The following is a 25,973-nucleotide window of genomic DNA, read 5'->3' as shown; positions in this document are numbered from 1 at the left end:
TACTGTGTGTGTACATATATACAATTTAAGAGTACAGATCATTGTATGGGACATTAAGCCTATACAAACGTTTTTGAGAAAGATAATTTGATATATAATTTTTTTTTGTAAATTTATTTATTGGTTTCTTTTCGTTTTGATAAGAAATGAAAATGCAATGAATTTGTTGATGTAAAAATCGAAATGTACCCAATTTTATGTTGTGTCATTATTGTATTTGGGGTGGGTGGGGTCGCGAGAAATTATTGGGGAAAAATGGGGTCTCAGCTGAGTTTGAATGCCACTATAATCTGATAGACTATAAAAGGTCATTTGTAAAGGTAACTGAGGTACCAGCAGAATCATTAAAGTACACAGGTGACTGAGTCCAATAGGATTAGGCTACATCGGACATTCAGACACCTCTGTGGGTCGGAAAACAAATGTTAGGTTAACATTAAGGTAAATCATAGACAAAGACAACAACAGGCTTTTTACTGTTATTTTCATTATATTTCACATAGCCCATAGAGGGGGATTATTCACAGCGTGTTCCAACATGAGGTACGGGCAGCATTTGGACAAGTCACTTTATCCTGACATTATAATCAATAGCAGTTCGCATTGAAACCACACGATAATTACATGGTGGCATTTATGAAAATAAAATGATACCTTATAGATTCATTTTTATTTTTATAAAATGCCCATTCAACAACTGATGGGGCGATCCCACAAACATGTGATGCACAGACAGGTGACAATTAATTGACATTCCCCCTCGTCATATTGGACAGACAGGTAAGCAACCAGTATTGACAAGGCGTGGGTAGATTCCGTCCGCGGGAAGATATTTTTATTTCATCCAAACAACCTTCTGTATATAGGCTACATTTATTAGCCTTATCAAAATCGGATTAGTGATTAAAGAAAACATTGATTGCACTGGAGTCTCCTACACTGGACTGGCTACAAGAGAGCGACGTCGCGGGCATTGAAGTGGCGTCCGCGGGCATGGGTTTGGTGTCTGCTGTTGACCACTGAATATGGCGGAGCAAAGACAAGATATGTACATAGAAGGCGAGCTCGCGGGAGATCATTACATGGAGGACCCGGTATGTAAGAAAACATAAGACAATTGCATTCGGCCTTGCGTGATACAATTTGCAGGCTAGCCTACTGTTTTTTTTCTTGAATGCGCAAATGATTGTAGGCTACATAATGTAGGGTTTAGGGATATTCCAGGTAGCCTATTGTATTATTACTGCAGCACATATGCTATGTCCCACCTATGTTACCTGATTGATATGAAGGTTTTGTATGTTTTAAACTGCATTCTTGCCACAATTTATCCATCCACTGGGGCGCGCCTGCGTAATGTGGCAGCAGCATGTGTGGTTCTGAACAACAATATAATTGCATCCTCAAACAACTAACGTTACTTAAGACAGCTGTTCATATAGGCCACTGAGATGCTAGGCATATGTGGGCCCGCTGCCACAGAACCCGAAACCTCTAGGCACTTGCTCATCTCATGCGTTTCAGACATGTTTTCATGTTGTCTGAAAGTTTTTTTTAAATGGTCTCATACAGCATAGTCGTTATGATACTGCATGTTTCAGATGTTTTGGCATTTCCCTTTTCCATATAGGAGCTTGAAGCCATCAAGGCACGGGTGCAAGAGATGGAGGAGGAGGAGAGGCTGAGAGCAGTGCAGTATGAGGCAACAGAGAGACAGATCCAGGCAGGTGAGCTCCTGTTCAACCTAGCCAGCTGGCCCACACCTGAGCCCATCTGCTGGGCTGGCCTGCCACGGTGTGGCTCACATCATTGCCCAATGAGATGAGCAGTGAGCCGCAGCGTTCCAGAAGGGTATCCTCATTGCCCAAGGCCCTTCAGCCTCTATTTCAGGCTATCCCTTCCTCTGATGGAATGGGGCTGGCTCTCTAGTGTCTTCTTGCAAACACCTCTTGATAAATATATCTAACTAGTCCACAGTTCCTCTAGGTGTTGTAATTAGTTGCTTTGTGTTTGCTGTCTTTCGATTTCAGTCGTGTGCAATATGCTCCAGTGTTCTCTTCTGTTCAAAACAGCAGGAATGTTCTATACAATGACCCATGAGGAAAGGATAGATGCTGACAACAGATCTGTCTATGTGGGGAATGTAAGGTTTACTTTTTTAAATGTCTACATTTTGCATTCATGTCAAGTTATACACAATTCATATTTGATACGATATCCACACAGTAACTGAGGGTCCTCATGCATAGACTCATGATATTATATGGAAATGAACAGGTGGAGTATGGTGCCACTGCAGATGAGTTGGAGATCCATTTCAATGGCTGTGGTCCTGTCAACAGAGTAACCATCCTTTGTGACAAATTCTCTGGCCATCCCAAGGGGTAAGTTTAACTATCCATCCCATCACGTGGGACATCAGTTTCAATGCAAAGTCCAGTTACAAATATTTTATTTGTTTCTTGGACATTTTGTATGTTCTGATTACAATTTGAGTATGTTATTGTGTATAAGTTGACAACTTTCTTTCTCCCAGTTTTGCATATATTGAGTTCCATGACAGGGACTCAGTACAGACTGCCATGAGCCTGGATGAGACTGTATTCAGAGACCGAGTCATAAAGGTTAGTAGGAAGGGAAACCTGAATTCTAAACTCAAAACACACTCGATTTGACGAAGTTGCACATTCATGAATAAATTGAGCTGAATTAAGTGTTCCTGTTAATTGTAAATGATTCCAGGTCTTTTAGGTTGTTTCTGTGGCCTTTGCATTGCAGGTATTGCCTAAAAGGACCAACATGCCAGGAATCAGCACCACAGATAGGGGGATTCACAGAGGTGCTCGATCCAGGGGACGAGGTTTCCACCCACCCAGATACAATGGGTATCAACAAGGCAGGTTCCGATACAACACTGGCCCCGCCAGGTCAGTCTCACCACACCCCTACGGGCCCCCAGCTGGGAAGAGACACTGGGGGGTTCCTGAGCACCGTGAGCAGGGCCCTAAACGGCACCCATGTCTTCTCCTCATAACCCCACCCACTGACCACTCGAGGCCAGGGCACACTGGACACATGCACCCGCAGCAACACTACTAAATCACACCTGGATTCAAGTGATTGTTTAATAAACATGGAATGTGAGTTTCAGGAAATTGTGACTTGCTCGTCTCTACTCATTTGCAAATTATTTTCCATGCATGTTAATGGGCAGAAATTGAGACAAGCACAGATTTCAACCTCATTGAATTAAGTCATATGGCATCTTTTGTTAACAGCCTCCATAAAAAGTTATTGCAACTTAATCCTAACAAGTCAGACTTTGCAATGGCCATTTTGTTCTCTTATTGTCGGGGAAATGGGAGAGGCCAGCCTTGGTTTGCGGCTTATTACTGTAAAAGCTTGTGCCTATGGTGGTTTATTTTAGTTGAGCAGTTTTACTGTGCAATTATTTACCCCAATAACTGTTTGACTGCACAGCCATTTGCCATGTCAGATACTTTTTTTGTAAGGATGTTTTGATCAGATCACTCATTTTGTTGGTGTGTGGCTATTGAGCATAGTAATTGTAAAAAACACAAATGATAAAATTTGCATTGTGATTGGCTTTCTTTTGTATTTCTTAACTATATTGACATGCAATTGGCAGTTTGCTTCAAGTACATAGCTCAATGTTTATCACTGTATATAATGTCAAACATCTTTGCTTTAGAAATTAATAAATGAATTACACTTGATAGTGCTTCTTTGAAATGGTGTAAATGAGAGGTTCTGATGGACATAGTTTATTATGAAGCAACACGAAAAGTTTTCAGGAAATTATGTACAGATGTTCAGGAGGATAATATCAGCTAGCTTGCACCATCATTGCAGACACCATGCTGTCAAAGGCCCTGGATGAAAAAAGGTAAATCAGACAATGACAATAGCAATTTTGATAGATACACCATTGCATAACTAACACTGTGGTAGGGATAACTTACTTGGACTGAATGGTGTCCCCAGGATTGTAGAATGGGTTGCACATCACATCAGTAAATGAGTTGTGTAGCTTTCTGAACATCTGAAGGAAACAACTGTGTTAAGTAGTTATATCAAAATGATCATAAACTGAAGCAATCAGATCACCTGAGAGCCATTAAGATAACTTAAGAGAACCATACAGATGATTCAGGGGTTGACTTACACTTCTAATCTCATTGTCCCGCAGAGATGTGTTTGACGAGTCCACAACAATGACAAACTTCACCTTGGAGTTTGTCACATAGCCATATCTGGTATGTTGGTAAAGGAGAATATTTTCAATTTGATAGGAGAAAAAACATGCAGACAGGAGTGTAATACACTTTTTATCATATGAGAAGGATACACTTTGTAGTCCTCCGTTGGGTACAGCAACCCAAGGTAAAGCTCTCTCTGGTCTGCCATAGCTTTGCCGACTGCTGAAATCTTCTCTTCCACCACATCCAGAGAGGTATGCACTGTGTAGTGGAACTTTAGTTCATTCTGTACGGGTACACTTCGGATGAACAGAGGATAATTCTAACAGAATAGGGAATTAATTAGTGCAACTTTCCATAATGAAGCCTAAATTCATCACAAAATAATCTATATAACTGGCCAAATATTTGCAGATAGAATGTCTATGGTGCTGGACCACAGGTTGAGAGTGGCAAGCCTTTTGTTCCAGCCCAATACTAACACACCTGAGGGCCTAATGATGAGCTAGTTAACATTGGGTGTGTTTGGCTAGAAAAAAAGCTTCAACCTTCTTTGGTTTGGACCAAGATTGAAGAACAGCAATATGCTATCTGCATATTAATTGAATAAGAATAGCTAGCTACGTCCGGACCTTTCACCTGAAGTCTGACTTGATGCGCTATTATTGCACGCTTCTCTCTCAAATGAACTCTACGATAAACCATACTCAATGTATCTAGTTAGCCCAGTTGGCTAGCTAACGTACTAACGTTACCTAGTCTTATAGCATCACAGTCAACACTCAGGTTCGTAGAGGGGTTGGGTTAAATGAGGAAGACACATTTCAGTTGAATGCATTCAGTTGTACAACTGACTATGTATCCCCTTAGAGGCTAGTACATACAAAAACGAAATTCAAATGTCGATGTAAATAGCGTTGTCTCATTTCACCTCTTTAGCGATGACAGCAATACAGACCGCCATCTTGGAATTATGTCTGCTGTGCCTGCCAAGACGTATCACGTGACTGTGTGATAAATGAAGACAAGATAACTTAACTTTAATTTTGTGTAACTGTTTATGTAAAATAACGGGACTTATTATAAATACTTTAATCGATACAAAATGTGTTTTCAAGCTTGACTACATCGGGCAGTAAAGTCAGCTTCACCATTTGAATATGCGCAAGTGTTGCGCTAAAAACGCTCGTGAAAGCAAACAATGAGAAATCGTCATGTGCTTCCTGAATGTGTTATCATGTGACCACTGCAATGGATGTCTGTCCAATTCAAACGTTTATATTGTTTTGTAGTTTAATATGTGGTTTTTGGGCAAATAATCCTTCAAACAAGTCGACTCCGAGCATTGTCATCATTCTTATGGATGACGTAAGATGTTGATGTATGTTTAGTTTGGGGAGTGTTACTTTTGTGGCATGAGACTTTTTCAAATTTATTTCTAAAAACTGTGGCATGATTACTCAAATGGAAAGGCTGTGTCTACTCTGATTATATGCCACGTATACTTGACACATATTGACATACAATACTACACAGCATGCAAACATGTGCTTGGTATTTGGTCTCTGTCAGGAAATGGCAACCATTTCTCTGCAACTCTTTGTGATGGTGTAATGTAAAGTCTGCTTATCATAGCATCATGATCCACTGTCATTTGACAGCTAGTTCCTCTAATGTTTAGATGGGCTGGGGCGATGTGGGGGTGTTTGGCCAGCCCTCCAAGGAGACCCCAAACCTTGACTCCATGGCTGCACAGGGGATGCTGTTCCCCAACTTCTACACAGCTAATAAATGGAATACTTTATTAAAATCCCAATCTTCTTGAATTCATAGTCTGGAAAGCTAGTATCCGGAATTGGCACCACATGCATAAGAACATGACTGTCAGTGCGACAATCAATGATGACAATTCAATAATATTGTCATTGGAGAGGAATAGTTGCAGTGATGATAACGTCACTGTGATTAAGTGGGATTTGGGTGAGAGGTTGGTGGTAGGTGCAGCCAGGAATCCTTCAAAAGCTTTTTGAAACAATGTGATGCATATATCAGAAGCCTAAGCTGTGTGTTCCTGGGTGATAGAGGGGAGAAGACTCATTATGCTAATAGGGATAATACACTATTGAAATATGCTAATGATACCTAATTTGGGAATTTGAATGAACGTGTTATGCAAAATAGATCGACCCTTTTCTTTTTTCTAATTAATATTTAAGCAAATAAGACCTAATCAGTTGCTTATCTCATATATGTGTGTGTGATGTGAGTGCCTGAAGGAAACCAAGTGCATCATACCTGGCTATTTGTATTAACGCCACGGAGAGGGTATTAGAGGATTCAGCCACTGAATGTTAATTAGAAATGTAATCATACTGAAATGGTACGTGGCTTAATCACAATATCCAGGGTGAGCTCCCATATATATATATATATTTGTATTTGAAAATATAGCCTGACCCAAATGCAAAGCTCAACTCGGTTCATACATACTGTACCAGTCAAATGTTTGGACACACCTACTCATTTAAGGGTTTTTCTTAATTTTTACTATTTTCTACATTGTAGAATAATAGTGAAGACATTAAAACTATGAAATAACACATATAGAATCATGTAGTAACCAAAAAAGTATTAAATGAATCAAAATATGTCTGAGATTTTTGATTCTTCAAAATAGCCACCCTTTGCCTTGATGACAGCTTTGCACACACTTTTCTTTTATTAGTCTTTTTTAATTTATTTTTAATCATTATTATTTATTCATTTTCTATCCCCTTTTTTCCCCCCTGATTCCGTGATATCCAATTGGTTGTTACAGTCTTGTCCCATCGCTGCAACTCACGTATGGACTCGGGAGAGGCTAAGGTCGAGGGCCGTGTGTCCTCTGAAACACGACCTCGCCAAGCCGCACTGCTTCTTGACAAAATGCTCGCTTAACCCGGATCTGACTAGTTATATACTGTGGAACTTTATGTAAAATCACATGCAGCCTCTCCCACTTTAACTACGCATTCAGCTGATCATTTAAATTGTTTATCAAAACATGATGTTGATGTCTCTTATCCTATTACTCCTCAGCCAGAGCTTCACTTCTGACAGGACGATTACCAGTTAGAAATAGATTCTATACCACCAATGCCCATGCCAGGAATGGTGAGCTCTCACTCTGTCTCTCTTTTGAGTTATATTTTCCTTGCTGCTTTTCCCCACAAATGAATGTAACCCCTGACCTTTGCAGCCTACACACCCCAGGAGATAGTAGGAGGGATCTCAAAGGATAAAATTCTATTACCACAGGTACTGAAGAAGAAGGGTTACGTCAACAAGATCATCGGCAAGTGGTGGGCACCATTCATTTTTATCTCATTTGAAGTGGTAACAATAGTGACAATTCTAATTCTGTGTTTCTCCTTCCCCCATCTTTTTTTCCTGGCCTAAGGCATCTTGGTCACAGAGCTCATCACCTACCTCTGGAGCATGGTTTTGATGAATGGTTTGGTGCTCCAAACTGCCACTTCGGGCCCTACAACAGCAGCGACAGGCCTAATGTCCCGGTCTACAACAACTCTCAGATGGTGGGAAGGTATACACACACACACACACACCCCGCACACACTCCTACTCTCACTCACTCACACAGAACAGAAAACATAAAAATCCTCTCTCCCGGACTCTTTCAGTGTTTGGCTCGGCTGGTTGCTCCTCTGAATGAGGATACTTTTTTTTACTCCTCTTCTCTGTACCAGCTGCGCTTGTGTATTCCATTTTCCGCCCATTTGTTTTCCCCAAAACAGCCATATGTGTATTCAGGGTCATTGGCGCTAGCAGGCGGGCGCTTTCTGCGCTTAGCCGTGGGTTTAATCAGCATAGCGTACCTGAGCCTGGACAGACGCACACACACGCACCCAGGAGACGGCAGGTTGCGTTGGCGGTGTGTGAGGACACCTGGAACAGCCCGAGCATGAGAGAGACGGCGGGCGCTGCTGCGTCTACCGTTCCACGCTTCAGTACTATCTCATAACAGTTCCCCTGCTCTTCAGAGACTTCTCAAATCTGCTTCTCTAAACTCCCCTCTAATCACAGCCTGGGAGGACGGGCTTTTCAAAGTCTGCTGCTGGGTTTTTGGAATAAAACAAATTGTTTATTAAATAGCCACGGTGTGAGTGTTGTGTATGAGTCCTATTTATAACTAATAACTATTGTACTTATGTAGATGACATGGAAACTAATGAACTACGTTTGTTTTCCAGATACTATGAGGAGTTTGGGATCGATAAGAAAATTGGAGAATCTTACATTACACAAATCTACTTGGAGGTAAGTGATTGAGTGGCAGATGTCCGTCCCAGTTCTTCCTTACACATACTTCTTGTAATAGGAATTTCCAGGTGAACAAAAAGGAGAGCAGTCATTGATGAAGTCAATCAAAACCAATCCAGTTTAATTACAAGTTACAACAGGGAGACACCACCAACACAAAAGCAGAGAAAATGTCTATCTAGGCTTTTCTAAGCAGGCCCTTATATTCTAATCTCACAGCACCAATGTTCTGTACACACCTGCTGAGAGGCATATAGGAAGTCACAACATCAACTGCTACAGAATCGCACACTGTCACAGAATATCATAACAATCAATGTCCTCGGTCTTTGTACCTCCAGTCTAGCGTCAATCACTATCAACAGCAGTGGCTGTTCTAGCTTGTATGGCCCTCTGGGCGAACCCCCACTTCAGCCCCCCCCGCCCTCCAAAAAAACAAGCACCATTCTGCACTAACTGTAATTTTTATTCAGACATTTGGAACAACACAAATAATCAGAATATTTAAAACTATATAAATATAAAAATATATATAAGACTTATAAATATCAAAAAATAAGTAACAAAGACAAATAGAAACAAACTTGTTGACTTGGCACTCGAGCGTCAATACATTACCCATCTCCCAACACTGTCAACCAAGAGTCAAGACTACATTACCCATCTCCCAACACTGTCAACCAAGAGTCAAGACTAAACCAATTCACCTTGGTGGTGTGCAGACTGGTTTTATATTATTCTTAACGATTACACACAAACCAGAAAAAAATTCAACAATATGTCTGTGAAACTATATATTCACAGTATTATGAATGAATTGTGGTTTATTTGGTAGCATTTCGTGGTGTGACTGATATTTACTAATTAGTACTGTACAACGTTAGATGTGCGCTATTTGATAGATTCCCCCGCTCCCCCTACCTCGGGCTTCCAGTGGGGAGACCTGAGGTCAACCTACCCCCGCCCCCCTCCCCATCTCTTACTTCTGAGTGGGAGACCTTCCCAGGCAGTAGCCTGCCTAGCTCACAAACTAGAATCAGGGCGCCCACTCCGACAAGGTTAATATACCCACAATCACAACACTTGAAGCTACAATCATAATATGTCAATAATAATGTCATATATAGAAACTGACACTGTAAAGTCTTACACAGAGACATGTGATGTGTTGCTGACAAAGCACGGAGCGTTTCTTCCAGAACAGAGGGTTTGGACACACTCTTGGTTATCATTGTATCATTGTATCATGTATCATGTACCATGTACCTGTATCATTGTTGGCTTTGTTGATCTGGCTATTATAGGACCTAATTAGTATATATCTCTTGATGATTTTCTACCCCGGTACAGTATTTCTGTTTTTGTATAATGTTTACCTAACTGTCTTGTTGTTTTAAAGCTCTGCTTAGATCTCTGGGTGTTAGTCCATTGATTTAGGGGCTTTGTGAATGTGTGAAGTGGATGAGCTGTGCCTGCAGCAGTGTTACAGCGTGGGGAAGGTCATTAGCATGAGCCACTGCGTATTCTACTAGGTGATCTATTGCCCATATCACACCTGGAAACGTGAGCGGAATTAGATGCCGCTTGGAAAAAGACTCACGGTATCAACATGAAGATTCAAAATCGAGAATGAGAAAAATATTGTAATAATGAAGGAAAGAAAAAACCTGTTTCTTGCTCTGAGGATATTTGTCAATTAAATGTAGATTTTTCACACCCCTTTGCCCCTCTGTGGTTGTGGGGAGGGTAAAGGGATGTGTTGCTCATCTGGGCGCAGGTCACTTAGTATTCCTCTCAGTCTCTGTGAATACTCAGGCCTCACTAAGCAGGCATTTCTTCAGAATGCCAAATTAGGTTTTTGTTGACAGAGAAATTGATCAGAGATGAAAAGTGTTAGCCAGGTGCCTGGGATAGGTGGCTCACACTGAGATGGAATATTTTTCTATTTTTTCCAACAGGCTTTTAGTCCATGTTTTCTTTTGTGAAAACTCTTGTTGCTAAATACCAAATGTTTGATAGTAAATACCTAATTTACCTCCATGTTTTCTAGGATATTGCAGCTTGGTTGATGGTTTTGCCTAGCCCTAGTGCCTACACAGACCTGTCTGTCTCTATGGTGATTTGGCATTTGAAGTTCCTGAGATACTGTAGTTTGAATGGCTTGTGCGTGTACTGCAGGTACAGTACAGTGATGGAGCTGGACTACGGTGTTGGACAGATCCTGTCCTGGCTGCGTGCTTAGGGCATCGAAAAGGACAACTTTGTGTTCTTCACCTCAGACAACGGGGCCGCAGTGATGTCCGGCCCCAAGCAAAGTAAGAGCTGCACGCCATGATTTAGTCTCTCAACTCATCCCCTGATACCAACAAATGCAATTCCATGCTGCTTTCTTACAGTTCTTGTATACATGCCTGTATGGATAGATGTGAGTAATGTACTCTATCTCTATGAGTAGTATGTGTGGGTATTTTCTTTGTTTGGGGCTCCTTTCAGTTGTGTATAAAGTAAGATGTTTTAGTAATCTCTTTATCATGGTGCTTAGCGTGTGAGTGATGTTTCTGTCCCCTGAGGTGGCAGTAACGGCCCGTTTCTCTATGGAAAAGAAACTACGTTTGAGGGGGGCATGAGGGAACCTGCCGTCACCTGGTGGCCTGGACACATCCCAGCAAGGCACGGTGAGAACTATTTATTTCTCTCTGTTCTACCTGTCCGGAACATCTCCAGGTTCCAGGTGTTCTATATATGTTCTTGGTGTTCTACTTGTCTGGAGTTGGAGAACATCTCCTGGTATTTACACACAGCTGTGAGTCACTGTAGTGCTATCTGTTTGTAAGCAGCTGGGTTTTCAAGCAGGTACCACATTAGAAAGTAATTACAATTAGTCATTTCAGTAATTGTCTCTCTCATATCATTGTAGTTCTTTGTTTCGATTGTGTATCAATGTCCTCAACATCATCACAACTCAACTCTCCTTAGGTGCTGGCATTGCAAAAGCAAACACACCGTTTTTTTGGTTTGAGTGTGTGGGTGTCCGCGCGTGTGTGTGTCTGTGTGTGTGCGTGTGCAAGTGTGGACTTTTTTCGAATACTTTTTGAGGTGGCAAGGTTCATCTTCATAACCCCCCCCTTTCCTGTCTTCTTCCTCTGTGAGCCTGTGAGGAGGACTTTCCCCCTGATCCGCTAAGCCTGTGCGTTTTGCAAATGACTTTTAATTGTATTAGGGGCAGCTGTGACACGGGGCTGTGGCGCAGAGGGATTTTTGGAGGAGCGAGCGGAGGAAGTAGTCTGTAGGCTGAAGTAAGCCCTGCCCCCGGCTCATATCTGAGGGGTGTGCTGTGGCCTGATAGCGCTGCAGAGTGGCGAGGAAGAGGGGGATTGGGAGCGTGTTAAGCGGCTAATCTGTTTGTCTGTTTGCTGAGGTTGGATTGAGCTGTAATGAGGACTTCTGTATCTGAATATGCCAGGCGCACAGGATAAAGGACAGGAAAAAAGAGAAGTAAAGGGGTGGTTGGGAGAAGAGAGGGAAGGGTGCACCCGGTGCAGTGCTCCACAGGGATGGTTCTGGAAAAGATGGCAGTGCCAGGGAGGTAGGGAGGGTTTTGTATGCAGGGTCTTTGGTGTGCTGGTACAGTGCCATAACAGCTCAACCTCTGTGTGTATGTTTGTCTGTAGCACCTGCTGGTGGGTTAACTAGAGAAATTACTGCAGATGAAACACTTCTGAGAATGGAGTATTTTGAATGAGGCACCACTGTTATGCTGAAGAACAGGGATCATCAACTAGATTTAGCCGCGGGATGTTTTTGTCTTGAGTGGATGGTCAGGGGGCCGGAACATATTCACAAATAATTTGTAGATGGCAAATTGATCGCAAGAAGCCCAAACAGATATAATATTTGACTAAAAGATAACAATTCCAAACCTCGCTTACATTTGTATACGATCTCATACATCTCTCTATTATGCGTGGGAATAGTTGGGAACAGATTTCCAAAATTCTAATCACTTGGAGCTGATTTGTTGGGGTTTTTACAGTCTTTTTTACAAATGTATAATTTATAATAATACTTTTGGCCCGCGGGCCGCCAGTTGGGGAACCCTGCTGAAAGCCATCTGTGGCTTTAGTCTGTGGATCGGGCAGGAATACATGGGACTAGCTCCTCTTTGAGTCTATGACAAAGCAGATTTGTCGTTTGGGTTTTGTTTCATCTCCCTGCTGCTGCTGCGGATGGCCAAAAATATGATTTCCCTCTCTGTTGCTTTATGCGGCGCTGAAATCTCTCTGTTCATCTGCACATTGAAAAGTTTCATAAGCCCTGAACATAAATGCTGCACATAATGAACAGCCACACGTGCCACGTCGCTTTTGTTAGGCGGATTGTTGGTACAGAGGCCAGCAAACATTAACAAAGCCTACTTTAAATCGTTTCAGATTAAAAACTACAGCTAGGTTTGGTTGGTCCAGTTTCAGGTTAGGCTAGGTAAAGTTATCTTCTAACATTCTCACACTCATTACAAGAATATTCAACAGAAGATGAAGACTCCATTACAATCTGTGTGAACGCCAGTCTTACTGCACAGTGATTTGATAGATTAAAGTAACAAAAAAAGTTAATCAGTGTGTAGGTAAAACAAGCATGTCATCGTGACTGTACTGTACATACAGTTGAAGTCGGAAGTTTACATACACCTTAGCCAAATACATTTAAACTCAGTTTTTCACAATTCCTGACATTTAATCCAGGTAAAAATGCTCTGTTTTTAGGTCAGTTAGGGTCACCACTATATTTTAAGAATGTGAAATGTCAGAAAAATAGTAGAGAGATTTCTTTCTTTCAGCTTTTATTTCTATCATCACATTCCCAGTGGGTCAGAAGTTTACATACACTCAATTAGTATTGGGTAGCATTGCCTTTAAATTGTTTAACTTGGGTCAAACGTTTCAGGTAGCCTTCCACAAGCTTCCCACAACAAGTTGGGTGAATTTTGGCCCATTCCTCCTGACAGAGCTGGTGTAACTGAGTCAGGTTTGTAGACCTCCTTGCTCGCACACGCTTTTTCAGTTCTGCCAACATATTTTCTATAGGTTTGAGGTCAGGGCTTTGTGATGGCCACTCCAATACCTTGACTTTTTATCCTTAAGCCATTTTGCCACAACTTTGGAAGTATGCTTGGGGTCATTGTCCATTTGGAAGACCCATTTGCGACCAAGCTTTAACTTCCTGACTGATGTCTTGAGATGTTGCTTCAATATATCCACATCCTTTTCCTGCCTCATGATGCCATCTATTTTGAGAAGTCCACCAGTCCCTCCTGGAGTAAGGCACCCCCACAACATAATGCTGCCACCCCCTTGCTTCACGGTTGGGATGGTGTTCTTCGGCTTGCAAGCCTCCCCCTTTTTCCTCCAAACATAACGATGGTCATTATGGCCAAACAGTTCTATTTTTGTTTCATCAGACCAGAGGACATTTCTCCAAAAAGTACGATCTTTGTCCCCATGTGCAGTTGTCTGTTTTTTTTTTATGGCGGTTTTGGAGCATTGGCTTCTTCCTCGCTGAGCGGCCTTTCAGGTTATGTCGACATAGGACTCGTTTTACTGTGGATATAGATACTTTTGTACCCGTTTCCTCCAGAATCTTCACAAGGTCCTTTGCTGTTGTTCTGGGATTGATTTGCACTTTTCGCACCAAAGTATGTTCATCTCTAGGAGACAGAAAGCATCTCCTTCCTGAGCGGTATGATGGCTGCCTGGTCCCATGGTGTATATACTTGCGTACTATTGTTTGTACAGATGAACGTGGTACCTTCAGGCATTTGGAAATTGCTCCCAAGGATGAACCAGACTTGTAGAGGTCTACAAAAAAAATATCTGAGATCTTGGCTGATTTCTTTCGATTTTCCTATGATGTCAAGCAAAGAGGCACTGAGTTTGAAAGTAGGCCTTGAAATACATCCACAGGTACACCTCCAATTGACTCAAATTATGTCAATTATCCTATCAGAAGCTTCTAAAGCCATGACATAATTTTCTGGAATTTTCCAAGCTGTTTAAAGGCACAGTCAACTTAGTGTATGTTAACTTCTGACCCACTGGAATTGTGATACAGTGAATTAGTGAAATAATATGTCTGTAAACAATTATTGGAAAAATTACTTGTGTCATGCACAAAGTAGATGTCCTAACCAGCTTGCCAAAACTATAGTTTGTTAACAAGAGATTTGTGGGGTGGTTGAAAAACTAGTTTTAATGACTCCCACCTAACTGTATGTAAACTTCCGACTTCAACTGTAGCTCTAATGAAAGTGTTAGTTGTTAGTATTGAGGGACAGAGAGAGTTTTGAGAGATGTGGTGGAATGAGAGAGATGAGGTTGACGGCGGGAGCCGGGCACAGGTTCAAATTCCCCCGGTGACTGAGGGGCCACGTTGGGATGAGGCTGGCTGGCTGGGATGGAGGGGGAAAGGGTGGCTTTCCCCCTAAAACGCTGCTGCTGCTGCTGCCACCGTCACAATCCCTTTTGTTGTGTTTATCAGCTGGGAGACACGGAGCCTGAGTGCATTAGACAGGGATAGCAGGTCTGCCACGTCAGATAACTACCATCAGGGTTTAACCAAGAACTGCACAGACAAAAGGCTGGCAAAAAGAGAAAATACAGAAAGAAATGTACCGAACGGTGAGAAAAGTGTAAATGGAAATAAATGGGAGATAATGAAATGGTCTCTTACAACTATTTAGATTTTTTTTTAAATGGTTTGCATTTTTTGGTGGAGGATTTAGGGTTACCTGTGCTACCTGGTAGTCAACTTCATTAATTGTTCTTTTTGATTTATCTTTTTTTATGCCGTGTGTGTGTGTGTGTGTGTGTGTGTGTGTGTGTGTGTGTGTGTGTGTGTGTGTGTGTGTGTGTGTGTGTGTGTGTGTGTGTGTGTGTGTGTGTGTGTGTGTGTGTGTGTGTGTGTGTGTGTGTGTGTGTGTGTGTGTGTGTGTGTGTGTGTGTGTGTGTGTGTGTGCAGATAATGGAATGTGTTGCAGGGCCCTTTCTGGCTGGTGCAGTAGCTACGGGAGAAAAAGGAATTCATTTTGGTGGTGTGTGTGCAGGCAGCTGATAGGAGCATGGAGGCACATGGCGGGGCAGCTGCTCTGGGCTGATAGCACTATCTGATTGTGAGCGTGCCGTCTCCCTCAAAGGGCTGCTCAGGAGAGAATGGAATGGAAGATCAAGGATGACAGTGAAAAAAATTGCATTTTATCTGAAAATAGTTCAAAGTTTATAAATAAAATAAAGCTCTTCACAGGGACTGTGGAAGGGAGATAAAACAGCTAGCGCTAGCCCGGGCCTCATCTTCTCTCTTTCTCCTCACTCCCCTTTTTCTCCTAACTTACAGAGGCGTTTGTGAGGTTTATAATAAACCTGCGAGCGCAGATTATAGAGGAGACTGAAGAAATGCATCATCAGGACTCACCCCACCCCCACTCCACCCCATCCGCTGTAATGGTGGGCTTTCATAGGGGGCGCGTGCACGCTGTTTGCCATTGTGCTGTCGTGTTGGGTTTCATGCATGGAGAGGGATCCCTTGGTGTCTCTGCAGGCTGCTGGTGTATCACAGCCTCCCAGTAGTGTGAATCACTGTGCTCTGAGGAGAAGTTCTCTCTGCTCCCTAGCCCTGCTCTGATCACGGCGCTTCACAAGGCTGCCGCGTTTCGCTGTTCAGGGTCCTGACATGGACACTCACTGCAGCTTTGGAGGAGACGCTCATGCATTTTGACAGGATATTCATTGATTAAAGCAAATAAAGTGTTGAAATTTGGGAACAAAGTTTTTAAGATTTGTAGTTAAATTGATCAGTTTGTGCATTGTTCTGGTGCATATGGATGCCCATGCAAGTTATCTAACTTCCTACAACAATCGCTGTTAAACTTTCATGTCAGCACCCTTAAACAATGTGATTCTATCTGAGTTTGAATTCCAGTGTGTTACGGTTCAATACCAGGACTATTTCTCCCATCTCCAGGTGAGCCAGCAGCTGGGGACTGTGGTGGATCTGTTCAGCACCAGTCTGTCTGTGGCTGGCCTCAGCGTTCCAGACGACAGGCTCATAGATGGACTGGACCTCAGCCCTGTCCTCCATAACAACACACTCATCAACAGGTTAGAACTCGCAGCTGGGAGAGGTGGTGGCGGTGCCCCCTGTAGGGAGGCTGCTGGCTGGGGCCCAGGGAGAGGGACCACCCTGGTGGATAAGGTGTTCCACCAAGCACATAATGGGATGAGCCATGGCAGCGTGGTGGTGGGGCGCGAGCCTGGGAGGGGAGGCGAGGGAGGGCCAGGCAGTGCAGCGGGGGGGGGGGGGGGGGGAGAGCTGAGAGAGGGCTGCTGCTTATCACAGGAATCCAGCAGTCACCAATCCCATTTCACACCCAACAGGCCCATCTACTATTACCGCGGCAGCGGGATGATGGCAGTCAGGGACGTGGAGCAACTCGTGGGAGGAGTTTAACCAGGTGAGTCACTCTCTGTGACTGTAGTGTGTATTTCGCTCTCTTGCTGTCTCTCTGACTGTAGTTTATCGCTCATTGTCTCTCTCTCTCTCTCTCTCTCTGACTGTAGTTTATCTCTCATTTGTCTCTCTCTCTCTCTCTCTCTCTCTCTCCGACTGTAGTTTATCTCTCATTGTCTCTCTCATTGTCTCTCGCTGTCTCTCTGACTGTAGTTTATCTCTCATTGTCTCTCTCGCTGTCTCTCTGACTGTAGTTTATCTCTCATTGTCTCTCGCTGTCTCTCTGACTGTAGTTTATCTCTCATTGTCTCTCTCGCTGTCTCTCTGACTGTAGTTTATCTCTCATTGTCTCTCTCTCTGACTGTAGTTTATCTCTCATTGTCTGTCTCTCTCTCTGACTGTAGTTTATCTCTCATTGTCTCTCTCTCTCTCTCTCTCTCTCTCTGACTGTAGTTTATCTCTCATTGTCTCTCTCTCTCTCTCTCTGACTGTAGTTTATCTCTCATTGTCTCTCTCTCTCTCTCTCTCTGACTGTAGTTTATCTCTCATTGTGTCTCTCTCTCTCTGACTGTAGTTTATCTCTCATTGTCTCTCTCTCTCTCTGACTGTAGTTTATCTCTCATTCTCTCTCTCTCTCTCTTTCTCTCTGACTGTAGTTTATCTCTCATTCTCTCTCTCGCTGTCTCTCTGACTGTAGTTTATCTCTCATTGTATCTCTCTCTCTTCCCCACACCCTCAACCAGCCATCCACAGTGCTCTCCAAAAACACACATTTGGTAGTCAGTGTTATCTTGAAAACAGCTCATCAAGTGGCTGTTGTGTACATCAGTGGCTAATGAATATTAATGAGGACACCCCACTTCACCAAAGTACTATCATTCATCAGCACTGGCTGTCTCTGGTGGAGCGTTCTCCCCTCCTGCTGAGTATCCCACTCCTCCCTCCTGTGCCCTGAGGAGTGAGAATGTGTTCTCTCCTCCTCTTGGCCCCCTTTAAAATGTGTCCTGCTCCTCTCCCTCAGAAACCTCTGTTTCAAACGTGCAAGTTTGCATTATGCCCCATCGGTTGCTTAAATTGCTCTCTCCTAGAGGGCCGCTGAATCAATAGCAGCCTCCTTTATCAGCTCATGTGAACTGGAGTGGAACTTCACAAATAATGGCGTCTGATTGCCTGTGTGTTGCCTATCGATTGGTGTGCGTGAGCGTGTTTGTGAATGTGTGTGTCTGCGAGCAAAGGATGGTTTGAAGGGGAGGCTCTGGGTCTCCAAAGCTGTGACTCTGAGAGTTAATGTGTCGGTTCTTCACCAGAATGGGCAGCAGGCATTCAGAGCTTTACAATGACGCTTGACCCTCACATCTCACCCGAGCATCCATCACACAGAAAAAACACTCTTTATTTCAAGCGGTTTTAAATGGGTCTGAATATTGTGCTGAAATGTTGATCCATCATTCAAGCTTACTATTTTCTTACCAGTTGTAAGTAATGTTTTGTATTTACTGTTTATGTTACATTTAAAATAAAACAAGGATGGTGTGTCTTTTCTCAACTTGAAATTCAATCATGGCTTAATAGCCATGAGCTCTACTGTGCTTTTTCTGGTGAAATCCAGGAGATTCAGTGATGTGCAAAATTAGACATTTCACAGGGTTAAGTGGTTTTCATCAGAAGCTCTTGTTTGATGGTGTGGTAATGGTGTGAGGTATTATATTGTGTTGGGAATGGGAACGGTCTGTATCTGATGTTATCTGCTCGACCTTGTCTTTGATGGGTAGCATACGTTTAATATGACTCTTTATATAATCTTTTTCTTTGAGGAAAATATGAAACCAAAATTCTACTTTTGCATTCCATGTTATGTCCCTTGATTCTTCTTATAATGTTGGCTACTTTACTCCATCTTTAAAAGAACATTGCTTTATGATCTGCTATATTCTTAATACCATGGGAGATATGGAGTTCTGCTGTGTCTTCTTCTTGGATACAGATTAAAAGGGCTTTCTCACAGTCCAGAGGGATTTAGGCTCTTTTACATTTCAAAGACCAAAGCACAGAGAATGTGGGCAAGTCTGAATCATAGTGGGCTATGCAGTGTACTGAGGTGAGGTGTGTGCGCTCGTGCCTGTGCTCCTTTGAGCGTGACTGCTTGTGGTCCCAGAGGGGGGTAGGTAGAGTGCCTTACAGATGAGTGCTCTCTCAATATTAGTTGTGTTGCTCACAAGGGCACCTGAGAGGTATCCCCAGGGGGTCTGGAGGGGGCTGTGACTCAATCAGCCTCTGTCAGAGCCAGGCTGCTACCCCAGAGGAGGGGTGGAGGGGAGGAAGGTATAGGGGAGCAAGCCTGCACACTTTTGGGGGTCGGCATGACAATCGTACAGGCCATGGCCCCACATTCTGACTGGCAGATAGAGTAGCCACATAGGTAACAGCCACAGGCATACCGTAACCCCAGGGCAGAGAGAATAGGTTGACAGGTTTGAGGTGAGGAAGACATGATACTATATACCAAACAGATATAGTCACACACAGTATACACCATGTACTATACACATCTACACTCTGCTCCCTTGGACAGATTCCTCCATATCTTCAAACAGAGAGACGGCATCAGGGTCAGGTGTGCAGTGAGAGTGTCGGTCTGTAGGTGGACATCATTGACAGTCTTTTTAATTGAATTTTCTTTTCAAGGGCAGTTTCTCAGGGTCAGTTGAAATAGGTTATCTGTTACCACAACAGTCTCCATTGTCCTCTGTGAAGTGGGCGTTAGAAGCTAAAGATCAATTGTGTGTATGTGTGTCTACTCTAACAGGGCATTCACTTCTGTCCAGGCCAAGAGGTGGCAGGCGTGACCACCCACACCCAACAGGAACACACAATGCAGCCACTCATCTTCCACCTGGGGCGGGACCCCGGGGAGAAATACCCTATCAGGTGAGTGCTCACTAAAACAAACAAAGATTCCCTGGTGTACTGTTAGATTGTACTGAACGTAAAGTGAAAGGCAAGGGAAATATAGACAGGGCTTAGGGTTGGTCAGCCAATCTCCACACAGCTCAACAAACAGCAGGCCTCTGGTTAAATAAGACAAGACAAGAGAGGAGGAGGGGGGGGGGGGGGGTTGTGGGATGTTGGTGGACAGAATCTATGAGATCAATACTGATCCAGTTGTGGGAAAGAGGCGCGGTGAGGACTGAAGATTGATCTTTGCAGCCCCAGACTGGCTGATTAAACACTATTCTTTGTGATTGCAAATAGCTCTTTAAAGCTCGCTGTCTTGCCTCAGACCCACTGCTAGAAGTTAAAATTGCAAGACAAATTGTTCTCATATAAATGGAGAGGGAGTGCTGTTTAATGGACTTTTGTGTGCCTTCGAACATGACCCCTTAGTGGTGTAAAAAACAGTTGGGTGTTTTATTTAGAATACCTTTTAATTTTTCTCTATACATTAAATGTAATTGTGATGGTGTAAAAATGTGGACAAAAATGGCCTTAATTGTACAAAAGAACCATTATTCGGCAGCAGGGAGCCTAGTGGTTAGAGCGTTGGGCCAGTAACCGAATGGTTGCTGGATCGAATCCCCGAGCTGACAAGGTAAAAATCTGTCATTCTGCCCCCGAACAAGGCAGTTAACCCACTGTTCCCCGGTAGGCCGTCATTGTAAATAAGAATATGTTCTTAACTGACTTTCCTAGTTAAATAAATGTTAAATACATATGTTATATTTTATATACATTTTTTTAAATTCATTTTTTCTTTCACTTTTTTATTGGTTAAAAAGACACTCAGAGATGAACAAAAGCGTGACATACATTCATATAGTTTCCATAATGATTTGATGAGGGAATACAATTTCCTATTATCTAGCTTTCTCTCTGATCTGTCTTCATTCTCCTTAATGTTTTCTTCAGTCGGATTAGCTCCTGTCCCCCATGCTGTTTCACACCCTCTGGCTGGCTCCCTCCCTCACCATCTCTCTATACGTCTCTCTCTCTCTCTTTCTTCCTCTCTCACTTTATCACTCTCTCCTCTCTTAATCTCCCCGTACTCCTTTTCTCACTTGAAGGGAGATGGAATAATTAAACATTCATGTTGTTTTTGATCAGCCCATCTCATCTCTGCTCTCTTCCATTCAATCCGAATAATTAAAAACAGAGAAATCTATAGCAGTGTTGTGTTGAATGGGTTGGAGCGTTTATTTGGCCGTGTCCCAGACTTATGGAGAGGAGGAGCTGGTTTGGTACCTGGAGAGAGGACCCTGTGTCTCCTCTCCCCTCTCCAAGTGGGTGGGGGTCATTGGGGTGGACCGTGAGGTCACAATATTCCAGCCCCATCTCTCCAGCCCCAGTAATGACACCCAGCCACCATCCACCCCACTGCCATCCCTCCCATCTCCTCCCTCTCTCTGTTTCCCTCTCTCCTGTCTGTGTGTCAGGCAGGCTGCTGGCCATGTGCTCCTTGGGCACCCAGCTGGACCGGCTGGCCGTCATTAATCTCTGTCTGCACCTAAAGAGCCACTTAAGATGATGTAGGGCCTGTCTGCACACATACCTTCAGTTGTGTGGCAGGCTGATACTACAGCAGTAACACACGCTGCCCAGGCAGTCGCTCCACTGTCCCAGCCTCTTAGGATACATGGACACACTCACTAGAGACCTGCTGCATGAATACAGAAGATGCTTTTCCATTCATATCTGAGTTAGGATATTTCATATTTTGTCTTTGTCTTGTTATTGTATATCAAATGAGATAATCACAAGCACACAGAGATCAGCATTCTACCACTGTGAGATTTAGACAAAACATTTATTCCGATTGTCAGTGAATTTACGGTTAAGCTTTTTCAGACTGTACATGAGCACATTAAATTGTTCTTATTGGTCCTCTTCTATTGGTGTGGTAGATGACTCCTCCTGTGGTTAGTAGATCAGTGGGAAGGTGTGGCTGACTGGGTCCAGTGTATAGTAAGACAGCCCAGTTCTCCCTGCCTGTGTCCCAGTGGGACTGGACTTAGTTCTGCCTCCTGCTGCTCCGGCTCACTTCCCCTGGGCCCTCGTCACCCTGTGCTGAGCACTTAAGTCCCAGCCAGCCTCGAGCTAATGTAGCGGGCAGCCCTGCACACTCTGGCCTCATCTGCTGCCGACTAGCACTTCAGCCCCCAATCAATAGTCTTCACCGATTTGCTCAATTTCCACAGGAGGAGGAGAAAGGGCAGAGGTATTTGATTGTCTCTTCAATTCCCTCTGCTTGATGCCTGCTGCTGTGTGCGTGCGTGTGTGTGTGTGTGTGTTCGCTCTACCAGTGGGGTTATGAATCACTAATCAGAGTGTGGTGACACACCTGAGCAATGCCGCCTTCCCCCTGGGTGTCATGCATTATAAATCAAAAGAGTTCATTTGCATGCAGTGTTATTATTATTCCAGTTTTTGCTTTAACACCAGTGGGCTAAGGGTTATAGTAATGATAATGAGGCTGTGCTGACTGGAGTTTTCTTTGTTTATTTGTGGAGAGGGAGGAGAGAAATAAATATGTTTTTATCTATATATTTTTAGGGTTAGGGTGCTCAATGCATGGACAAAGAATAGTCTGTTGACACAAAAAGGGCTGAGTGTACACTTTGCACACCACACAAAGCTGCTGAGAGGAGGACGGCTCATAATAATGGCTGGAATGGAGTTAATGGAATGTTGTCAAATACATGGAAACCACCATGTGTTTGATGAGTTTGATATGATTCCGTTCCAGCCATTACTATTAGCCTTTCCTCCCCAAATAAGGTGCCACCAGCCGCCTGTGTTGCACACTGTGTTTGGTCTGGCTCTGATGTATGGTTCTAATATTTAGTGCGATAAAGCAGCTTCAGAAGTTATCTGAAAACGAATCACAGTGATCAATACAGAGCAGAGAACAGATAGGATGGTAATGAAATCTCCATCATTTTGATCAAGATATTGTCTTCGGTCCATGAAGCGGAATTTGTGATTTCAAATACATACATAGTCAAATTTAATCTGAAATGAAACACTTGTTTCTATAGAAACCTTTACTCATTAAAGATATGATCAAGGCCATGGTATGTTGTGATTCTAGGTCATTGCACAGTATTGCGTCACCACGCAACCATAAGAAATAACCACCAAGCCAAGGCGGAGAGCAGATGGTAAGTTTAGACCGCCATGGCCTTGTTAAGGACCTAAAGGATGAGTTGTAGTGGGGAACACTGGGGCAGTAGAGTAGTGATGCTGGGAGAGCAGAGGGTGTGAATATAGGAGTAGCACATGGCTGAGGAATAGGGGAGCAGGTGCTATTGTGTGTCAGAAGCCCCACTGCCCTCTGGGAGGTTGAGAGGAGGTGGAGGGGTGGAGGTGAGGAGGAGGGGAGAAGGAGGAGGGGAGGTGGAAGGGAGTAGGTGTGGAGTTGGAGGGGATAGGCGGTGTGAGCCGGACAGGGCCTGGGGTTATTACACTAATTGACACTTCACCTCACGCACACCCTCCCCAGGGGCCAATCAGAGAGCTGGCTTTGGGGAGGGGCAGGGGGGGGGGGGGGGGAGCTGGCACAGGTGCTGCTTGCGACTGTATTATGGGTGTAATTGCACTGGTGATATTTGTCTATCCACGTGTCGCGCCACCAACCGCCCACTCCCCCCAAACACAGAGAGCCCATTAACCCTACAGGTCCTATTGAGAGCAGACAGAGCAGTGTTCCTTTGAAACACTTCAGGGCCTCTGCGTTTTACACACTGAATATAATAATGCACAGAGGTGCTCGGCCGTGTCCAACAAGAATAATTGAGAGACAGGGGATGGGGAACATGGCCAATCCTGCTGAGAGGGCTCCCCAAAGGGGCTGTGTGTGTGTGTGTGTGTGTGTGTGTGTGTGTGTGTGTGTGTGTGTGTGTGTGTGTGTGTGTGTGTGTGTGTGTGTGTGTGTGTGTGTGTGTGTGTGTGTGTGTGTGTGTGTGTGTGTGTGTGTGTGTGTGTGTGTGTGTGTGTGTGTGTGTGTGCACATGCTGTCAATAGGCTCTCGTATGAGTTAAGCTTGTCGGGTTTAAACTGTTTCAGTCATTAGTGTGTACATTCGCTATGGATTATATCAGTTGTTTAAAGGCAGGCAGGTGTCATACAATGATAATAGATAGTCATTTTAGGCTGTACAGCACTTGGAAGACAGCTGCAGATTTATGAAACTGATTTATGAAAAATGTTTTACTAATCATTCAGAGATTGTTTTACACTGATCTATATTGTAGGCCTGCTTTGTTTGTGTGTGAATGTGCATTTGTGTGAGCAGTGACCTTCTGTCATCTGTCTATGTGCTGTGACTGACATCTATTCTCTATGTTAAATTGTATAACCACGCCATTGGTGTGTTGTGTGTGTGGTGTGTTGTTTGTGTGTGGGAGAAGGTGAAAACCTGAGTGTTTGTCCTTGACCAAGCTCTGATTGGAGAGCCTCATGCATCTGTTCAGACATTTTAGGTGAGTCTGTGTTAGTGTGTGAATACAAGATGTAGCCGTATGCCTTTACTGTGCTGTTGTTATTCTGGATGGTGTGACCACATGCCAATATTGACTGAATGGTATGTTTGTATGTGTGGTGAGTGTTTTGCACAACTACTTACGTCTGTGTGTTTCTCTGCAGTGTTGTGACTAAGGAGTACTGGGATGTACTGAGTCGGATCACAGCAGTGGTGGAGAAGCATAAGAAGGGTTTGGTACCAGGTGTGCCCCAGCTCAATATGTGTGACATGGCTGTCATGGTAAGATCAATACTACACAGAATGTCCATTTCCCATGTAGCCTCCTTTAACTTGTTTGATATAATACATTTTGTTTCATAGTATTGTTCTGTGGCTTTTGTTTCCAGTGTTAACATCTCTGACTTGTGTGTTCTTTCACAAAGAAAATTATTTTAGAAAATAAATTGATTAAGATCTTGCTGTAGGGACGCATTTTCTCATTTCCTTTATCTTTTTATAATGCTGAATGCTTTCAGTAAACTATGTGGGCACAATTTCAGATTTGTTTACCAGAGCTATTTTCTTTCCCTTTGTTCGTAAAATAATAGACTATCTTATTGTTATTTGTGGAAAAACACAGCAGTGTGATTCTTGGACCTTTTGTCTCAGCAACTGTTCCTGTGGGTTTTAGCTGCTTTTGTAAAAAATAGGGAGTGTCTGTCTCATTGGTTTTCGTTTTTACAAAACAGCTAAAAAGGAACATTGCTTTGTATGCTCATTGCTGAAGCAGTTTGTCCATGATTCTGAGATCTGTGTATCACTAGTGTAGCAGCAGCTCCCCCATGTGGTTTCCTTGGAGAACATAATTTTAATAATGTTCAGCTCAAGTGAATGAATGTGTAAGAATGTTTTCTGTGGTTTCTTTCATTGACAGAACAGGCACCTCCAGGATGTGAAAAGTTAGGAAAATGCCTTAAAGCACCCAAGTCACAGCCGTGGAAGTGTGACTGGCCGCATTAGCTATCTGTTTCAGCGCCACCCTGGGAAGAGGGAGGATGTCAGCGAAGATGCTGCCTTGATGAAGAGCAATTTTCAGGAATTCAACTTGAATTTCTATTCGTTTTTAACTTGTAATGTTGAAACAGAACAACATATGGTTTGAATGAAGGACATTAACAATGGGACGAATGCTGTCTGTGTACCATATGATTATTAATAGAATGAAGCTGATTTGCAACTGCTTTTTTTATGATGCCATCTCTGTAGATGTTTTCTCTCTCTTTACTTACTTATGCACTATTGTGGAAGACATTTAAATAGGGCAACAACAACAACAAGCTGTTTTAACTAGAATAAAACAATGTTTCATTTTTATGCCACGTTGTTTTTCAAAATGTTCTTGACAGATGTTTTCTAGTGGGCGGCAGATTGAAGATTTCTGCGTCAATCGATGGGTCGTCACTTGTTTCCACAGTCAC

At 43.3% G+C, this 25,973-nt stretch overlaps 2 protein-coding genes and 1 pseudogene across 4 annotated transcripts; 2 read left to right on the top strand and 1 right to left on the bottom strand.

The window, feature by feature from the left end:
* The first annotated feature begins 475 nt into the window (after positions 1-475).
* LOC139563229 (embryonic polyadenylate-binding protein 2-B-like) lies at positions 476-3,737 on the top strand. 3 transcript variants are annotated; one of them, XM_071381660.1, is made up of 7 exons: positions 676-780; positions 867-1,094; positions 1,631-1,727; positions 2,073-2,143; positions 2,278-2,384; positions 2,537-2,624; positions 2,779-3,737. In XM_071381660.1, exons 2-7 carry the CDS (start codon positions 1,026-1,028, stop codon positions 3,097-3,099), a joined length of 753 nt encoding a protein of 250 aa, XP_071237761.1. In that variant the 5' UTR covers positions 676-780; positions 867-1,025; the 3' UTR covers positions 3,100-3,737. The 3 variants fall into 3 exon arrangements, with proteins under 3 accessions (XP_071237763.1, XP_071237760.1, XP_071237761.1); XM_071381662.1 differs by having other exon boundaries at positions 476-1,094; positions 2,076-2,143; XM_071381659.1 differs by having other exon boundaries at positions 476-1,094.
* Positions 3,738-3,769: 32 nt separating this feature from the next.
* LOC139563232 (trafficking protein particle complex subunit 2-like protein) lies at positions 3,770-5,276 on the bottom strand. The gene is made up of 5 exons (XM_071381666.1): positions 5,152-5,276; positions 4,370-4,542; positions 4,187-4,274; positions 3,984-4,063; positions 3,770-3,893 (listed from the first exon to the last, which is right to left on the bottom strand). The coding sequence occupies exons 1-5, from the start codon at positions 5,182-5,184 to the stop codon at positions 3,848-3,850; spliced, it is 420 nt and encodes a 139-aa protein (XP_071237767.1). The 5' UTR covers positions 5,185-5,276; the 3' UTR covers positions 3,770-3,847.
* Positions 5,277-7,064: 1,788 nt separating this feature from the next.
* Positions 7,065-25,869, top strand: LOC139562859 (N-acetylgalactosamine-6-sulfatase-like; annotated as a pseudogene).
* Positions 25,870-25,973: the final 104 nt, after the last annotated feature.

The sequence above is a fragment of the Salvelinus alpinus genome, chromosome 33 (assembly GCF_045679555.1).
Source record: "Salvelinus alpinus chromosome 33, SLU_Salpinus.1, whole genome shotgun sequence".
Taxonomy (NCBI): Eukaryota; Metazoa; Chordata; class Actinopteri; order Salmoniformes; family Salmonidae; genus Salvelinus; species Salvelinus alpinus.
Note: the sequence above shows the minus strand (reverse complement) of the source record. Positions and strands in the feature narration are given on the sequence as shown.